This window comes from Impatiens glandulifera, chromosome 6 (assembly GCF_907164915.1).
Source record: "Impatiens glandulifera chromosome 6, dImpGla2.1, whole genome shotgun sequence".
In the NCBI taxonomy this organism is placed as follows: domain Eukaryota; kingdom Viridiplantae; phylum Streptophyta; class Magnoliopsida; order Ericales; family Balsaminaceae; genus Impatiens; species Impatiens glandulifera.
The window spans coordinates 53722798-53737516 of NC_061867.1; the positions used below are offsets into that span (position 1 = coordinate 53722798).

Below are 14719 nucleotides of genomic sequence, written 5' to 3' on the forward strand. Positions count from 1 at the left end.
AGTTAAAATATAGATTTATCTTACAAAATCTTTCCAACAAATTGTTCAAATTTTATGATTATTTTGATTTTATAAAAACAAAGTTAATTTATATTTATACATTAAAAAAAAAATACTTTTTTAAATAAATAAACTCATATAATTCATTTTATAATTATAATTAATTTTAGTGTTATTTCTTGTTTGTTCATTATTATTATTATAAATTGTTTTCATGAAAGAATAGTTCTATATTGGGTTTTTTACTAAAAATCCTTATATTAAATCTTATTTTTTTTAAAAATTATATAGTAATTTAATTTTTGAATATAGAAGAAAATTAGAATGATTTAATATAATTCATTTTTACATCAAATAATTATTATTCTTTTACAAACAACCCAACATAAAATAAGCTCCAAAACAATTTTTTTAATTTTTTTTTAAAATCTCAAATAATTTAAACATAAAATAAGCTCTAAGTCAAGTTAATTATTTTCAAAAAACACAATAAAAATATCAAATAATCCAACATTATACAAACTAAAAAAAGGAAATGAACCAGTCTTGAGAAGTGAAAAAATAAATTAATTTGAATGGAAACAGCTAAGAGAAGAGGACACCGCATAGGAATACTTAATTATTATATATAAAAGTATTTCAATATAAATGTATGATATTATATTTTTATCAATTTCAATAATATATATATATATTTAATAAACCAACTTTCCTGTTGGCAATGGACGGCAGCCAATGATTAACCTAGTTGGCCATTACACAACAGCCTGTGCAATAATCTAGTTAATTGATTTTCTATTGTTTTTAAATTAATTTAATAATTCTAACTATGTATTATGTTATCATATTCAAATGTTTAAAATGTATCTAAATATGTTCAGTTTATTCGTTTGCATTTTCATTAAATCATCTGATATTCATTATTTGCAACAATATTTCATCGTTTTATTGAATTTATAAGCAAAAAAATGTTCACAAGAACTATAAGTTATACCTAAAGGGGGTATTTTTGAGAATCACATATCTTTCAATATATTCTAAATTGATATACAAACAAAATATACATAAATAAAAAGAGATAAAAAAACATAATGATAAACTCTTTATTTCTATTATGAAAATTAAAGAATCCGGAATTTCAAGATCTGAATGATGATGTCAAATATTCCTTAGGGTCTTGTTTGATTAAAGTTATGATCATAATAGAATTTCATTATGACTAGTAAATTACATAAATACTCAATTCATTGATTCAAACAATTAGTTATCGTTATCATTAGGTTAATGGATGAAATACGTTTATTACTTTGTGATAAAGTCTTGAATATCTAAGATTTTAATAGTTAAAATTTTATACACATAATTCAAAATTTAAATCACATTCAATAAAATGACCCAAGTTCCAACTTAAAATGCATAATAATATATAATGTTTTCAAATACACCCATGAATATTTTACCAAAATCTCTTAACAAACAAAATCGCAACAAATGCTTAAACCTTGTTTGATATAGGTTGTTTTGGGATTTTTGTTTTAGATTTATCGATAATTTCATGCCTTCGAGACATCATCTTTATCGACGATTTCATCCATCAACTCCTATGGACGTTTTCGGACCATAAATGAAAGAGATGATCAAACCGTTTGCTCGAAATTGACAGACCCTCGAGTATGATCCAGTTTCTACTAGTCCTAAGAGTGAGTTTTTCAGAAATTATTTTTCTATCCCGTTAACTATTATTCTAATAATAAAAAACACTCATTTCATCAATTAAAATATTAAAATACTCTTATTTTATTTTAATTTTATATAATATAAATTTTAAATACAAAAGAACATTATTATAATTCTAAGTAATTAAAAATCCAAACAACCTACATTTTCTTGATTAAACAAACATGGTTAAATTTTAAACAAAATCCCACCAAAGCCCTTGAATAACCAACATCAAACAACCTTTTAGAACATAATAATAAAAGCAATAACACTAAGAAATAGTGCTTCCCAAACATTAAAAACCCACCCACTAACCAACCACATGGAATTGTTCCTTGTTATCAAGTGACAAAGAATGAGTCAAAAGGAAATAAAAGTTAGCATATACTTAGCCAACTATATTCCACCCATATAATTGACAGCCATAAATGAAGGAATAAAAAATATCATGTAAATAAGTCAAAACAATCCCTCAATCTAGCCGCACATTTTTTTATAGCATAAACTTTGTCTTCACAATGTTTGACATTAACTTGTCCAAAATAATAAATCCAAAGTCTAATCAGAGGTATATTTACTTGTTTAATCATGTTGATTAAACAAAACCATAGAATAGAAAGAACATAGACAAAGCCAAAAAAATAGATTATTCATAAGATAAACACAAATTAACAATAAACTATCCTTTTCAATGGTTGATTATGGCTCATAATATTAGTCAATTCTTTTTATGTGGGTCAGTTTTCTAGAACTCGCCAAATGTAAAGTTACGACTATAGCGCGAAAAGGAACACACATGGCAAGTACATGGCAAGTTGGTGTCGATAATGTAAAAATATTTTGTGTCTTCTTGTTAAGATTTTATTTTTGCTAGTTGAATCTTATATGGGATATGAGAAAGGAAAAGAAAGTTGTTGCTATTAACCTTTATTTCCCCTATATTTTACATTTTTTATCTTTTTAGTTTTTGAAAAAGATCATTTCAATATAAAATAAGTTGTTGAATTAGATTAATAAATAATAACAAGAAAATCTTTATCTTAAAAGAAAACATGCAAGTAACAAAGAAGAATAACAAAAGAAAAACGAGACTCAACACATCTCTCTAGTCCTGAGGACAAGGGATCCCATCCGAGTCCCTAACTAGTGTCACGAAGATGACCCTACATAAGATGCAATCAATTGTAAAGAGTTGTTGAAAGTTATACCCAACTAGTGAGTTGTTGAAAGTTATACCCAACTAGTGTACGAAGATGACCCTAAGTAGTTGAACAAAGATACGATTTCTCCTCAACTCAATAGGGTATCATAAGAATTGTGTCAAAGCTTTACAATTCAATAGGGTGTCATAAGAATTGTCACAACTTTACCCTTTGAGTATCATAAGAATTGCGTATTTTGTTGGTGATCCCACGCTCTAAATGTCACTAGTCGAAATTCAAAGATAGTCGAAATTCAAAGAGAGTGTAAAAGACAATATGAAATCGGATCATGTCAAGTAAAAACAAACTTAATCGAAACAAAAGCATTAGAATAGTATTTTTCGAGGTCAAATTTAAGTGTATTCCATATAAAAAAAGATAAGGTTACATAAATTGAATGAATAAAAAGACATTATCAAGATTAAAGATAGATGATCATCTATAAAAACCCTCTCATAGACAAACAAAGCCGGTCGGTCGGAGTCAAAGTCACCGGAAAACTCAAAACCCAAACTCAATAATCATCCATGAGTATTCACAGCCTCCCAAAGAATACATCTAGCTTCCATAGCAGCCTTCTTCAAAGTCCTAATAGTCTCAACATTCGCATCATAAAAAGACAAACTCCTATAATTCAAACCATGTTTCTTACACAAATCTCTAACAACCGGCGAAATCTTCCTCAATTGACATCTAGGTAATCTAGGAAACAAATGATGTTCAAGTTGAAACTGTAATCCACCATGAAACCAATCCATCCAATCCGAACAAGCAATATCAATTGTTCCATTCGTTTGTTTCTCAAACCAATCATTCCCACATGGAGGACCCACATGTGTATTCGCAGCAAAATGGTTTAAACAAAATTGTATATGTTGAATTGCCGTCACTGCAAAACTAATCAAAACGAATAGAATCCTCTCCGGCCAATTCGGTAGTGATGAAACTAGTAAAGGAAACCATGTCCAAAAAACAAGAATTCCTAATATGTTCAAACCCCTATCTGGAATTCTTCTTTTTGAAAACAAAAGTAGTAATGTTTGTAAGAACAGATTCACTCTAGCTACACACATAACAGGGTAGAATGTTATATGTTGATAACTAACCATGAATTTTGACATTGAATCGAATGTTAATTCACGGCCGTAGAATTCAGATCTGATTGAATCAAAGATCTTTGTTGAGACTGCAAAAACGGGTAAGTGTTGTAAATCAGGATCATAATCTAGACTGTTAACTGCGATATGATGAGCATTATGAGTCCATTTCCACCAAGCTATGCTGATTCCGGTCAGACAGTTGCCGGAGATAATTTGGGCTAGTTTATTAAACCCTTTTGTAGTCATCATATTGTAATGACCTGAATCATGACCTAAATAAGAAACTTGAACCCATGAAAAACCCAGTAAAGCTCCGGCGAACATATGAACCCAGAAACTGTTTGAACATAGGACACCGGCGATTGATGATAGAAACAAGATTGAAATGAAACAAAGGGATTTGATCACGACATGTTCTTTTTTCTCAAACATACCGGATTTAGTAAATTCTGTGGCTAGTTTTCGATAATCTTTGGAGAGTTCGTTTACTTGATAATCTTGAAGATGGAAACCGGTGAATAGATTGTCGAGACGGTGCCAAACGGTGGTGGGATGAAAGGCGATGAATGCGTCGGTGGCGTCTTGGCCGGAGAGATTTAAGAGAGGAATGTCGCCGCCGGGATGGATTTTTGACCATTCTGTAACGTTGTAAACTTTTCCTTGAATTGAAATCCAGAGATCTTCTGGTTTGTTATGAAGACTGAGTTGTTCTTGAGTTATGTATTTTTTTTCCAACGCCATTGTTGTGAGAGGAAATCTTGGTTTGAAAAAGATGGGTTTTTTATTTTTATTTTAAAGGAGATGAAGATGGAATCTTTTTCAGCTTTTTTGCAAGTTGGAGATGATGATGATGAACTGGGATTTGTTCCTTTAGATAAAGACAGAGACGATGAAAAGAGACGACTTTTATTTGTACTATAAACCGCGTAAATTGTTCGGTTTGTAATAAATAAATGGGTTTCTAAGAACTTGTTTGATTTCACTTTCTTACCGTATTTTTTTTTTTTTGAGAATTTATCAATTAAAATATAAAAATATTATTATTTTAATAATTAAAGAGTAATTAAAAACCCAAAAATGCATTTTCTTATCGGATGAAATTTTGTAGACAATTTCAAGAAATTCTTAAAAATAATTCAAAATCAAATAAGCTTTCTAGAATTATTTGAATAATCAACGGAAACTTTCAAATAATTCCGTTGTCATGGGGCCGTGGGACGGCCATAGACTGTGATTATCCTTATTATGTTTAAGGTCGGTTTTGCGTTTTTCAAATAAATTATTAGTGAAAAAATTTATAATATATTAATATTTTAAAAATTAATTAGAGAATAAAATAGTTTTTTAATAAATTAATTGATTTAATTAATAAATATATGGATAAAAAATATTTTTAATTATCGATTAATATTAAAAATGATAAGAATTGTTTAAGTATAACCACAAAACATGATAAAAATAAATAAAAAATCGCGTTACATAATAAGTTATCGAGCTCGTAAGTTCTCTACTATCGATTCTACGGTCTTTCCGGATGAAATGTAATAAAACGTCGTAATAGTAACATTATGAACGATATGCATTAGATGACTACGATTATTAAAAGTTTGACGATTTCTCTCCAACCAGATAATTCACTAAAAAAATAATTTGAATAATAATCAAAATAGGTAAAACTGTTGTATCAGTTGTATAATTCAAAATTCTCAATAATTATTCAAATACTCAGACATTACTCAATGAATTCTAATAAAATTACAAAAAAAACTATAAATTTTAGTCATCCTAGACAATATAAAAGTAAGTGAGTTGTCGATTTTTACTACTCGTCACAAATACGATTAATCATAGTACAAAATTTTTTCATGCAAATATCATCCCTAAAAATTTCAATGTGAATAAAGCTAAATATATTTTTAAGATTTTATCACTCAATTTACTAATTATAAAATATTAAAATACTATTACTTTAATAATTAAAATCTAAATAAAAAAACAAATAATTTCTTAACAGATAAAATTTTGTGGACAATTTCAAGAAATTCTAAAAAAAGAAAAAAGAATCAAGATCAAACAAAGCTTTGGGATAATTGACTAATCAACGGATTATTTAAAATAACTTTCAAATAATTCCGTTGAAGTGGGGCGGCCATAGACTATGCTTATCCTTATAAATTAATAGTGAAAAGGACTTTGTAATGTATTATTATTTTAAGAATAAATTGGAAAATATAAGATTTTTTAAAAAAAGTTAATTGATAAATAGATAGATAAAATTATTTTTACCAAACAAAGTTATATTTAGTTATTGATTATTTTGTGTTAGGAAAAATATTAAAAGTATTAATATTGAATAAAAAGTAATTAAAAAATTATAAGTTATTTTAGTATTTTTTATTTTATAAAAGGAATTGATGAAAGGAATATGTAAAAGAATGTTTTGTTTTTTTAAGAATTATTTTTAAATAATTCTTACCAAACAATATTTAATTATCTTTTTTCTTCTAAATGTAATAATATAATTATTAAATAAAAACTTAGACAATACAAACAAAATTCAAATAATAAGATATTTGTCATGGACATGAATGAATTTAGGAATAATTTGGTTTGAGTTATTTAAATAACTTTACTTAATTAAACATTAATTTATTATTCTTTTAATTAATTAAAATATAAAATATTATATATTTTAAAATATTAATATTTATTTTATTATTATATATTAATACCTTTTAAATATTTTTATAAAAAATATTTTTCATATCCTCAAAAATCATCATCAATCAAATGAGACCCGAACTTGAGTTGTTTTTACTAAATAAAGTTCGAACTTTCAATTGCTTCGTATGAGTTTTCAATTATCACAATTTTAGTTATTTAAAATTTTCTTATAAATTGTACTCTTATTTTAAAATTGTATTTTCATTCTATTAAATTAACATATTTAAAAAAGTATAATTTTTTTTTCAAATTTAAAATTATTCTCAAACATTACCTATTTTTTTAACCAAATAAAACCGTATTTAACAGTTTTGAATTCATATAACTAAAAAAAATATTTAATTTAAAACACATAAATACATTCAAATTGATAAATCGTACACAAAATTACGTCTTTATAAAGTTTTAAATAATTAATACAAATCTATATTTTATTAAAAATTTCTCAAATTACACTTTTTTTTAGTTACCAAATTAATTTCGACAAATTAAAATGCACAAATCTTAAAAAATTAAATTTTTAACTTGTAAATATCATTTCATTTACTAATAAATTAATTAAAAAAATAAAATAATAAATTAAAATAAAAAATAAAAGTTTTGTCAATTTGATAAAAGTCTCTTAGATACATATTTGATAATTCTAACCTCATAGGTAAAAATTCAAAATTCGAGCCGATAAAACAAACCCAAATTTGAGTCTAAAATAGCAAATTACGCCATAAGTAAACTCAATAAAACTAGTCTTATAATTTATTATGTTTAATATTTAATTTATTTAGAGTTTTTTTATTTATATTATTCATTAACGTTAAAGCTAAGTGGGGCCTACGTTTCTCCTGCCAGGCCAACAACACGTGGGTTGATTTCATGAATAAGAACAAACCGACATGCATAAGTTTGTTAGATATAATCCACATACCAAAAATATTATTATTTTATATTTTTTTATAACATTTAAAATATTAAATTAAAAATATATTCTTATTAGTGTAACTAAATAAAATAATTTTATTTAAAAAATACTAATGATTTAAAATAATCACATTTATATATTTAATTAAATTTATTCTCCATATATTCATCTCCTTTCTAGGCTCTTCTAGACGTGAGAAGTTTTTCTTCAATGAGTCACATAGCCTTTTGTCATGTTCTTAAGCCAGTCAAACCTTTAATTATTATTATTATTTTATTTTCTTCAATGCTAAGTAATTTGTAAGGAAGACTATTCAAATAATATTAAAATTAATACTTAATAGTCCATAATTATCAAATTTCATTCAATGTCATAAAAAAAAGTTTCAAATAATCTCCATGATATATGATAATATGAGAAGAGTATTACCTTAAAATAAATAAATAAAAAATTTCCCTCACCTTTGGTACTTTTTCTATCTAACAATTTAAAAAATTAACTAATTTTTTATTTCAAATCTAAAACCTTAGAGATGTGAATATTAAATAAAGTAATAATATATATATATATATATATATATTATATTTAATTGAGATCATGATTCACTCACCAAATTTATTTTTCAATTTATTCATGAAACCAATTAAGAAATCCCAAATGATTAGGTGTATAATTGATAAAACCAATTACAAAGCATATATATTGACCACATAAAATAGAGATGCACTAATTTAATTTATTTTTTGTAAGTCATATAAATAAAATAAGATATAATAATTAAAAAATAATTAACATAATAAATAAAATTTTTAGTTGATTTGGGCTTTAATAAAAAAGAAAAAGAAAATTTGTTGGGCTCCTAGCCCAAGGAACATGTTTGACTTACCCAATTAGGTTTAATTAGAAAAGTCATAATTTTGGAAGTTATATCCGTGAATAAATTCATATCCGAGAATGTTTTATTACTTTTTTTTTTCTCTTTTGGTTTTCTTGACAATTTTGATATTATTTACCTAACTAAATAAAATCACAAATTTATTTAAAAATAATAACAACATTTTTTTAATTAATTATGAATTATAAAAAATGTTATTAACATGTGATTAATATATATATATATATATATATATATATATATATATATATATATATATATATATATATATATATATATATATATATATATATATATATATAATTTGTTAGACTAAAATTAATGGAGTGGATAAAGATGGTTTTGAGATTTTGACAAATTAGTTATGTAAAATTTAAAAATGGTTGACATCTTAAAACGTTTTTTCGATTCGATAGTTTTTACTTATAACTTACATTACTCTCGAATCCTAAGTGGGATTAAGAATCAAAATATAGGCTAAACTAGAGTATAACTTAATGTTGCTTTCATTAAATCTAATGACTTACCTTCCTTTCGAATCTCGTAAAAAAAAATGAAAGTACAATTTTATCGAAAGTCGTCTTCTATAAAATGAGGTGAAGAACCGAAATATGATTTAATGATATCGATTAGACTAGTTTTGACTTTTTAGAGTCGCTACCTAATTTTCTCTTTATGAAATTAGAAAATAAAATATTTTGCGTTGAATAAAGAGATTCTGATCGTATAGAAAAATATCTGAAAAACTAAATTAGTTAATAATTTATAAAACTTACAAATAATATCTAAATAAAAATAAATTTCTAAAGTAATTATTATCAATTAACTAAAAATAATTAATTATTTTAAATTGATTGTAAAATGTTCGTTTTAGATTTTCTTATTTATTTATTTATGAATGATGAAATCATATTTACAATCGGAGAAATGATTAATTCAACAAAAAAAATCAAATATATATAAAAAAGTAAAATAAAAAAAATTTAAAAAATAATTGTGGCACAATAAGAGCAGTAGGCATCAAAGAATGATAGATCGCCACACCTCACACAATCTTAGACTCCCAAGTCATCTCAGAATTCAAGGCTTAGGAGATCTTAGGATGCTTCACACAAAAAGTGGTTTTCGGTGCCAACTATCATTTGACGAAAAGTGGGTCCGATAGAAATAGACTTCATGATATTGGTCACAATGTTTAATTTGAAAACCTCCAAAATCTACATAAATCAAACACATTTAAAAGGTCAATGAAAAGGAAATTTGAGTGAAAAAATTGGGCGGACAACTCTAAGCGTATAACTACATTATGGATATTAACTACAATCAGAAAAGAGCAGAAAATCGAATAAACTAGAAAGTCATTCTAGACTTTTCTGACTAATCGGTTTTCTGAGAAAGGTGTTTTCGTATTATAAGTAATTATTTTATTTATGGTAAATGTTAATTGCGTTTTTTTTGAATCTTATTATAAACCATGACATAATTTTTGTGAAATATGTGTTTATTTCTTTTACAACAAATCTATAAATTGAATCATGATTTGGAGGAAGGCAGACAAGCAAATCTAATTTGGTCATTTTTTTTTTTTTTTATAGTTTTTGTATTTTCCCTGTTTAGATATGCTTGAAGAAAATTGAATTTCTAAGATTGATTTAACCGCATATTTGAAAGGTATACTTTTGTAATCAAAATAATCTTTCAAGATTTTAATTAAAATGTAACATAGGACAACAAATTAGAAAATACAACATCCCCTTTAGTGGAATATACAAAAGTATAATTTAATAGAATTTTGACGTTAAGATTTCTATTTTTTCTAATTCCTTCTGCAATGACATGAATAATTATGGGTGAAAGATTAATAATAATATAATCAATCTAATTCAATTCAAAGACCCTCTAACCTTTATCTTCTGTAAATCCTGAATTTTATTCATGACTTCAAATTTTAGGCATTAACATGTTCCATGCTTTTGATAATACTATTATTGTTTCATGAAATTTTGTTGCATGAATCATGAGTTCAAATTGTCTTGTGATGAGTAATCATGATGCACCTCATACAGTTGAAGATTAAAAAAAAACTTCTTTTTTTTTGGTATGGAAAAGATAGAAAACTCAATAATAAAAGACCTAATTTAGGCAAAAGAAAAACAAAAAAAACATTACAAAGCCAAATAAGTAAATACGGATAATCTGGTTAACATAATTTTAAATTTAGTTTTATTATTGAATCTTTCACAAAAGATGAAGTTTTATTAGTACCGGATCGATCTCATAGTAAGAGACAAACCCCTCGGGTCATTTGCTAATACATTGATATGAGTCCGGTCGATTAAAGAGGCACCTTGAAGTCAAATACTGGCTTTTAAGATATTTCATGCAAGCTACCAGTTCAGATCTTCTGCTACCGATTGCCGTGTTCCCCTGTGGCGGACCAATCAGATTGCAGCATTATTAATTTAATAATAAATCAATCTGGGCAGGAGACGGAGGGAGGGAGAATCCAGAATCCGGGTTTAGGCCCGGGTTCACACCAGACGCCGTTAACGGAAGCGCCTTTTAACGCCAGGAAATAATATAATATTCAGATGATAAACAGATAAGATATCTTCGCTCCGGGCACCGTGTCAGAGGGGAGGGTGAGATGCGATGAGAGCGAAGATCTACACGCCCGTTGCCATGACCCTCATGTAAATCCCCCATACCCACCCATGAGAAGACCGCCTGCCTTCCATGAAAATACACTAACACGTCTATGTGAAGACCGAATTGACAGGGATTTTATATTTACGTTTATTAAATATTAATTTAATTTATTAAAAAACACATGCAGCGATATAATATTCGCTTCAATTAATTCATTCAATTTTTTTCTAGGAATTTTATTTAATTTTTTATTTCATTTTTTGGTCTTGGAGACCCTCTGGAGCGAAGATATATTTGCTTCAATTAATTTTAATAATTATATTTCCGTTTATTACATATTAATTCAATTAATTTATATATATTTTTTTTTAATTTTATTTAATTTTGTTATTTAATTTTTTTTGCCTCGAGACACTCTGGAGCGAAGATATATTTGCTTCAATTAATTTTAATAAAAACATCATGTAAACCCCCCAACCCACCCATGAGAAGACCGCCTGCCTACCATGGAAAGACACTTACCCGTCTATGTAAAGACCAAAATGACATGGATTTTATATTTCCGTTTATTAAATATTAATTCAATTAATTGAAGATGACATGCAGCAACCGAACAAATCTTCGCTTCAATTCCTTGGGTATTTTTATTTTTTTTATTTTTTTTCCGTTTATTAATAAATGTTAATGTAATTAATTTAAATTGACAATCAGTAAACGACCAAATATTCGCTTGAATTTTGTTTTTCGAGTAGACGATTGAAAGCGAAGATTTCTTATTTTCAAATAATTTTAGCCTGACGTTCATGTAAAACCACCTCCCCTCCCATGAGAAGCCAACTTGCCTGTCATGTAAATTCACTTACCCGCGCATTTATATTCCGCGAATAAATCTTCGCTTCTATGAATAGTTTTCATTTTACATTTTTTTTTATTTTTTTTTATGAATTTACGATATCGAACGAATATTTATTCGCTTCCATGACTAGTTGATATAATTTCAATTTCCCGCTACAAGCCGACTATCCCTCAATTTCATTTTCATAAGCAACTGTTCATATTCTTCTCTCTCTATCTCCCGGCGATAATCCAAACACTGAACGTCGAAACCCTAGATATTTCGTTTATACTACAAGGATTTCTTCTGAACATGTCGGGTAACCAAGGCAACAACATGGAAGTGGATCATCCCATCGACTCCCGAGAGGTTGTCTTGCAAGTTTGTAGGAGCATAAACGAAAACGAAACTGCACCCACTACGGCATCCACCGTCAATCCCAGCACTAAACCAGAGAGGTATGTTCATCTTATTGTGTTTATACTCATTTTACACATGTTTATTCAATTTATTTCGTATAATACTGATTTATGCTATCCCACCAAAATTAATGACTTCGAGGACCTATGAAAGGAAGAGGAAGAGAAATCCGAAGACGAATACTAAGTCGTCATCGACTGCTGAATCAGTTTCCACAGTTGTTGTCGAAGCTACTGATGTTGCTGCAGGTACTGATGAGATTTTACCACCACCTTTTCCTCCTAAAAAAAAACCCAATGTTATTCCTACCTCCACTCCAACAGTCGATGAAGAGTTACCAGAACCACCCCCAGAAACCACTAATATTTCTCCGTCTACTACCCCATTCGATGAAGAGTTTCCCCCATCTCCCCAAAAAACCAAAACCCGCAAGAAACGTAAACTGACATTTCTAACCAGATCATCACCTCATGGCCTCGCTCAACTCATTCCTCAATTGAGCGTAGAACAGAGGGAAGCCGTGAAGGAAATCGGGTTTGGTTCTCTTCTTACAATGGGCGTCTCCAAGTGCCTGGCTCATTTTTCCAGACACGTAGTCCAATGTTTTGACCCGGATAAGAGTTCTCTGGTATTGTCCAACGGTGATGAGATCCGTATCGATGAAGATCTCGTACAGCTCGTGATGAACCTCCCTAGAGGGGCAATGAACGTAGTCGAGTCCGTTGGGTTGGACAAGACTAAGGACCCTGATTATTTTAATTTCTTGAGGGATTGGAAGACCAGATGGACCGGGGAAGACTCAAAAGCTCCCGAAACACTTTCTATGATCCCCAAGATATTAAGTAACACAAGTGCAGACAACGATTTCAAAATAGACTTCGTTGTCTTTGTTGTCTCTAGTTTTTTATGTCCAGTTCAAAATTCACGAGCCAGGTAAACATGTATTCAAACCTATTATATATCTAATTGTATTTGTGAATACTGACAAATGTATTTTTTTCATTTCAGGTTCAAAATTCTCAAATCCTTAATGGAGGTTGATAACATAAAGGAACTGAACTGGTGCCACTTTACACTACAACGATTGGTTGACAGTGTAAGAAGTTGGAAAGAAAAAGCAAGTAAAGATAAAAATCCATATTTCGATGGACCTATAACCCTTTTATCGGTAAGTATTGTTGCCTCTCTTATATATGATTTATAGATATGTAATATTTTCTAACATGTTTCCCACTCCTTTACTCCAGATTTGCTACCTAGATGGTGTTTTTGTGGAAGGTGAACGTATCCCCTACGAAAGAAAATTTCCAATTATCTCCTGTTGGGATGACGTCAGCGTGTTAGAGTTTACCAACTTAGAAGGTCGTGCTGGTGGTTTTGGGCTGGGCAGGGCAAGGGCGCGCCTAGCAGTTAGACAACCCGAGAATCCAGTTGACTCGGTTGAAGTAAAAGAAGACGATAATGAGGTATGTGGAAACAATAAATTGACTCCCATTGTTCTTTATTATCCTGTTTTCAAGATTAATGAAGTCTGTTTTTCATAATGTACAGTTGTTGACATCCAAAATCCTGCAAACTTTTAAAGATACAGCCCAACAGCTGAATTACCTATCAGGGGAGTTGGAGAAACGCAACATCGATCCCAAGCCCTTTTTTGAGGCCGGTTTCCTGAACCTCAGAGAGTCTGAAGGGTTCATGAAACACTTGAAGGTGGTGATCGATGGTCCGGTTCATGTAGGTGTGGAAGATCCTACAAGGGATGCACTTGGGGACACTTTACAGTGTGCGGGCTTGAAATTCAATAGTCCCCGGGTTGATTACACATGTCAGACTGCAGTGGAGGACCATGCAGACAATCCACCAGCACAGGCTGAAGTGAATGATTTTGAGGATGCAGTGATGTCAAATGAAGAAAATCCATCAGATCACGTTGAACAGAATGATCTCGATGTTGCCGTTCTGGCCAATGAAGCTCTGTCACCCCCTGTTCAACCGAAATCTGTTGAGGATGTACGTGAGGACATTGAAAATGAATCACTCCTTGTTGAACAGGAAGTTGTACAGGCTGCATTTCAGCCCATTCAAGCCAAGTCACCCCCTTTTCAACCGGACGAACCTGAGGATGCAGTTATGCCCCATCAAGAAAATTGTTCGGATCACGTGGAACCGAATGATCTCGATGATGGAGTTCTGCACAATGAAGATCAGTCACTCCCTGTTCAACCGAAAGATGTTGAGGATGTAGGTCATGACATTGAC

General features: G+C 29.0%; 1 protein-coding gene across 1 annotated transcript; it reads right to left on the reverse strand.

The window, feature by feature from the left end:
- Positions 1–3229: 3229 nt before the first annotated feature.
- Positions 3230–4890, reverse strand: LOC124942858 (delta(8)-fatty-acid desaturase-like). The gene has a single exon (XM_047483425.1). The coding sequence runs from the start codon at positions 4760–4762 to the stop codon at positions 3443–3445; it is 1320 nt and encodes a 439-aa protein (XP_047339381.1). The 5' UTR covers positions 4763–4890; the 3' UTR covers positions 3230–3442.
- Between the last annotated feature and the right edge of the window lie 9829 nt (positions 4891–14719).

Bases quoted from the DNA above. Each gene is read 5' to 3' on its own strand.
- LOC124942858 (XM_047483425.1), bottom strand. From the start codon at position 4,762: ATGGCGTTGGAAAAAAAATACATAACTCAAGAACAACTCAGTCTTCAT.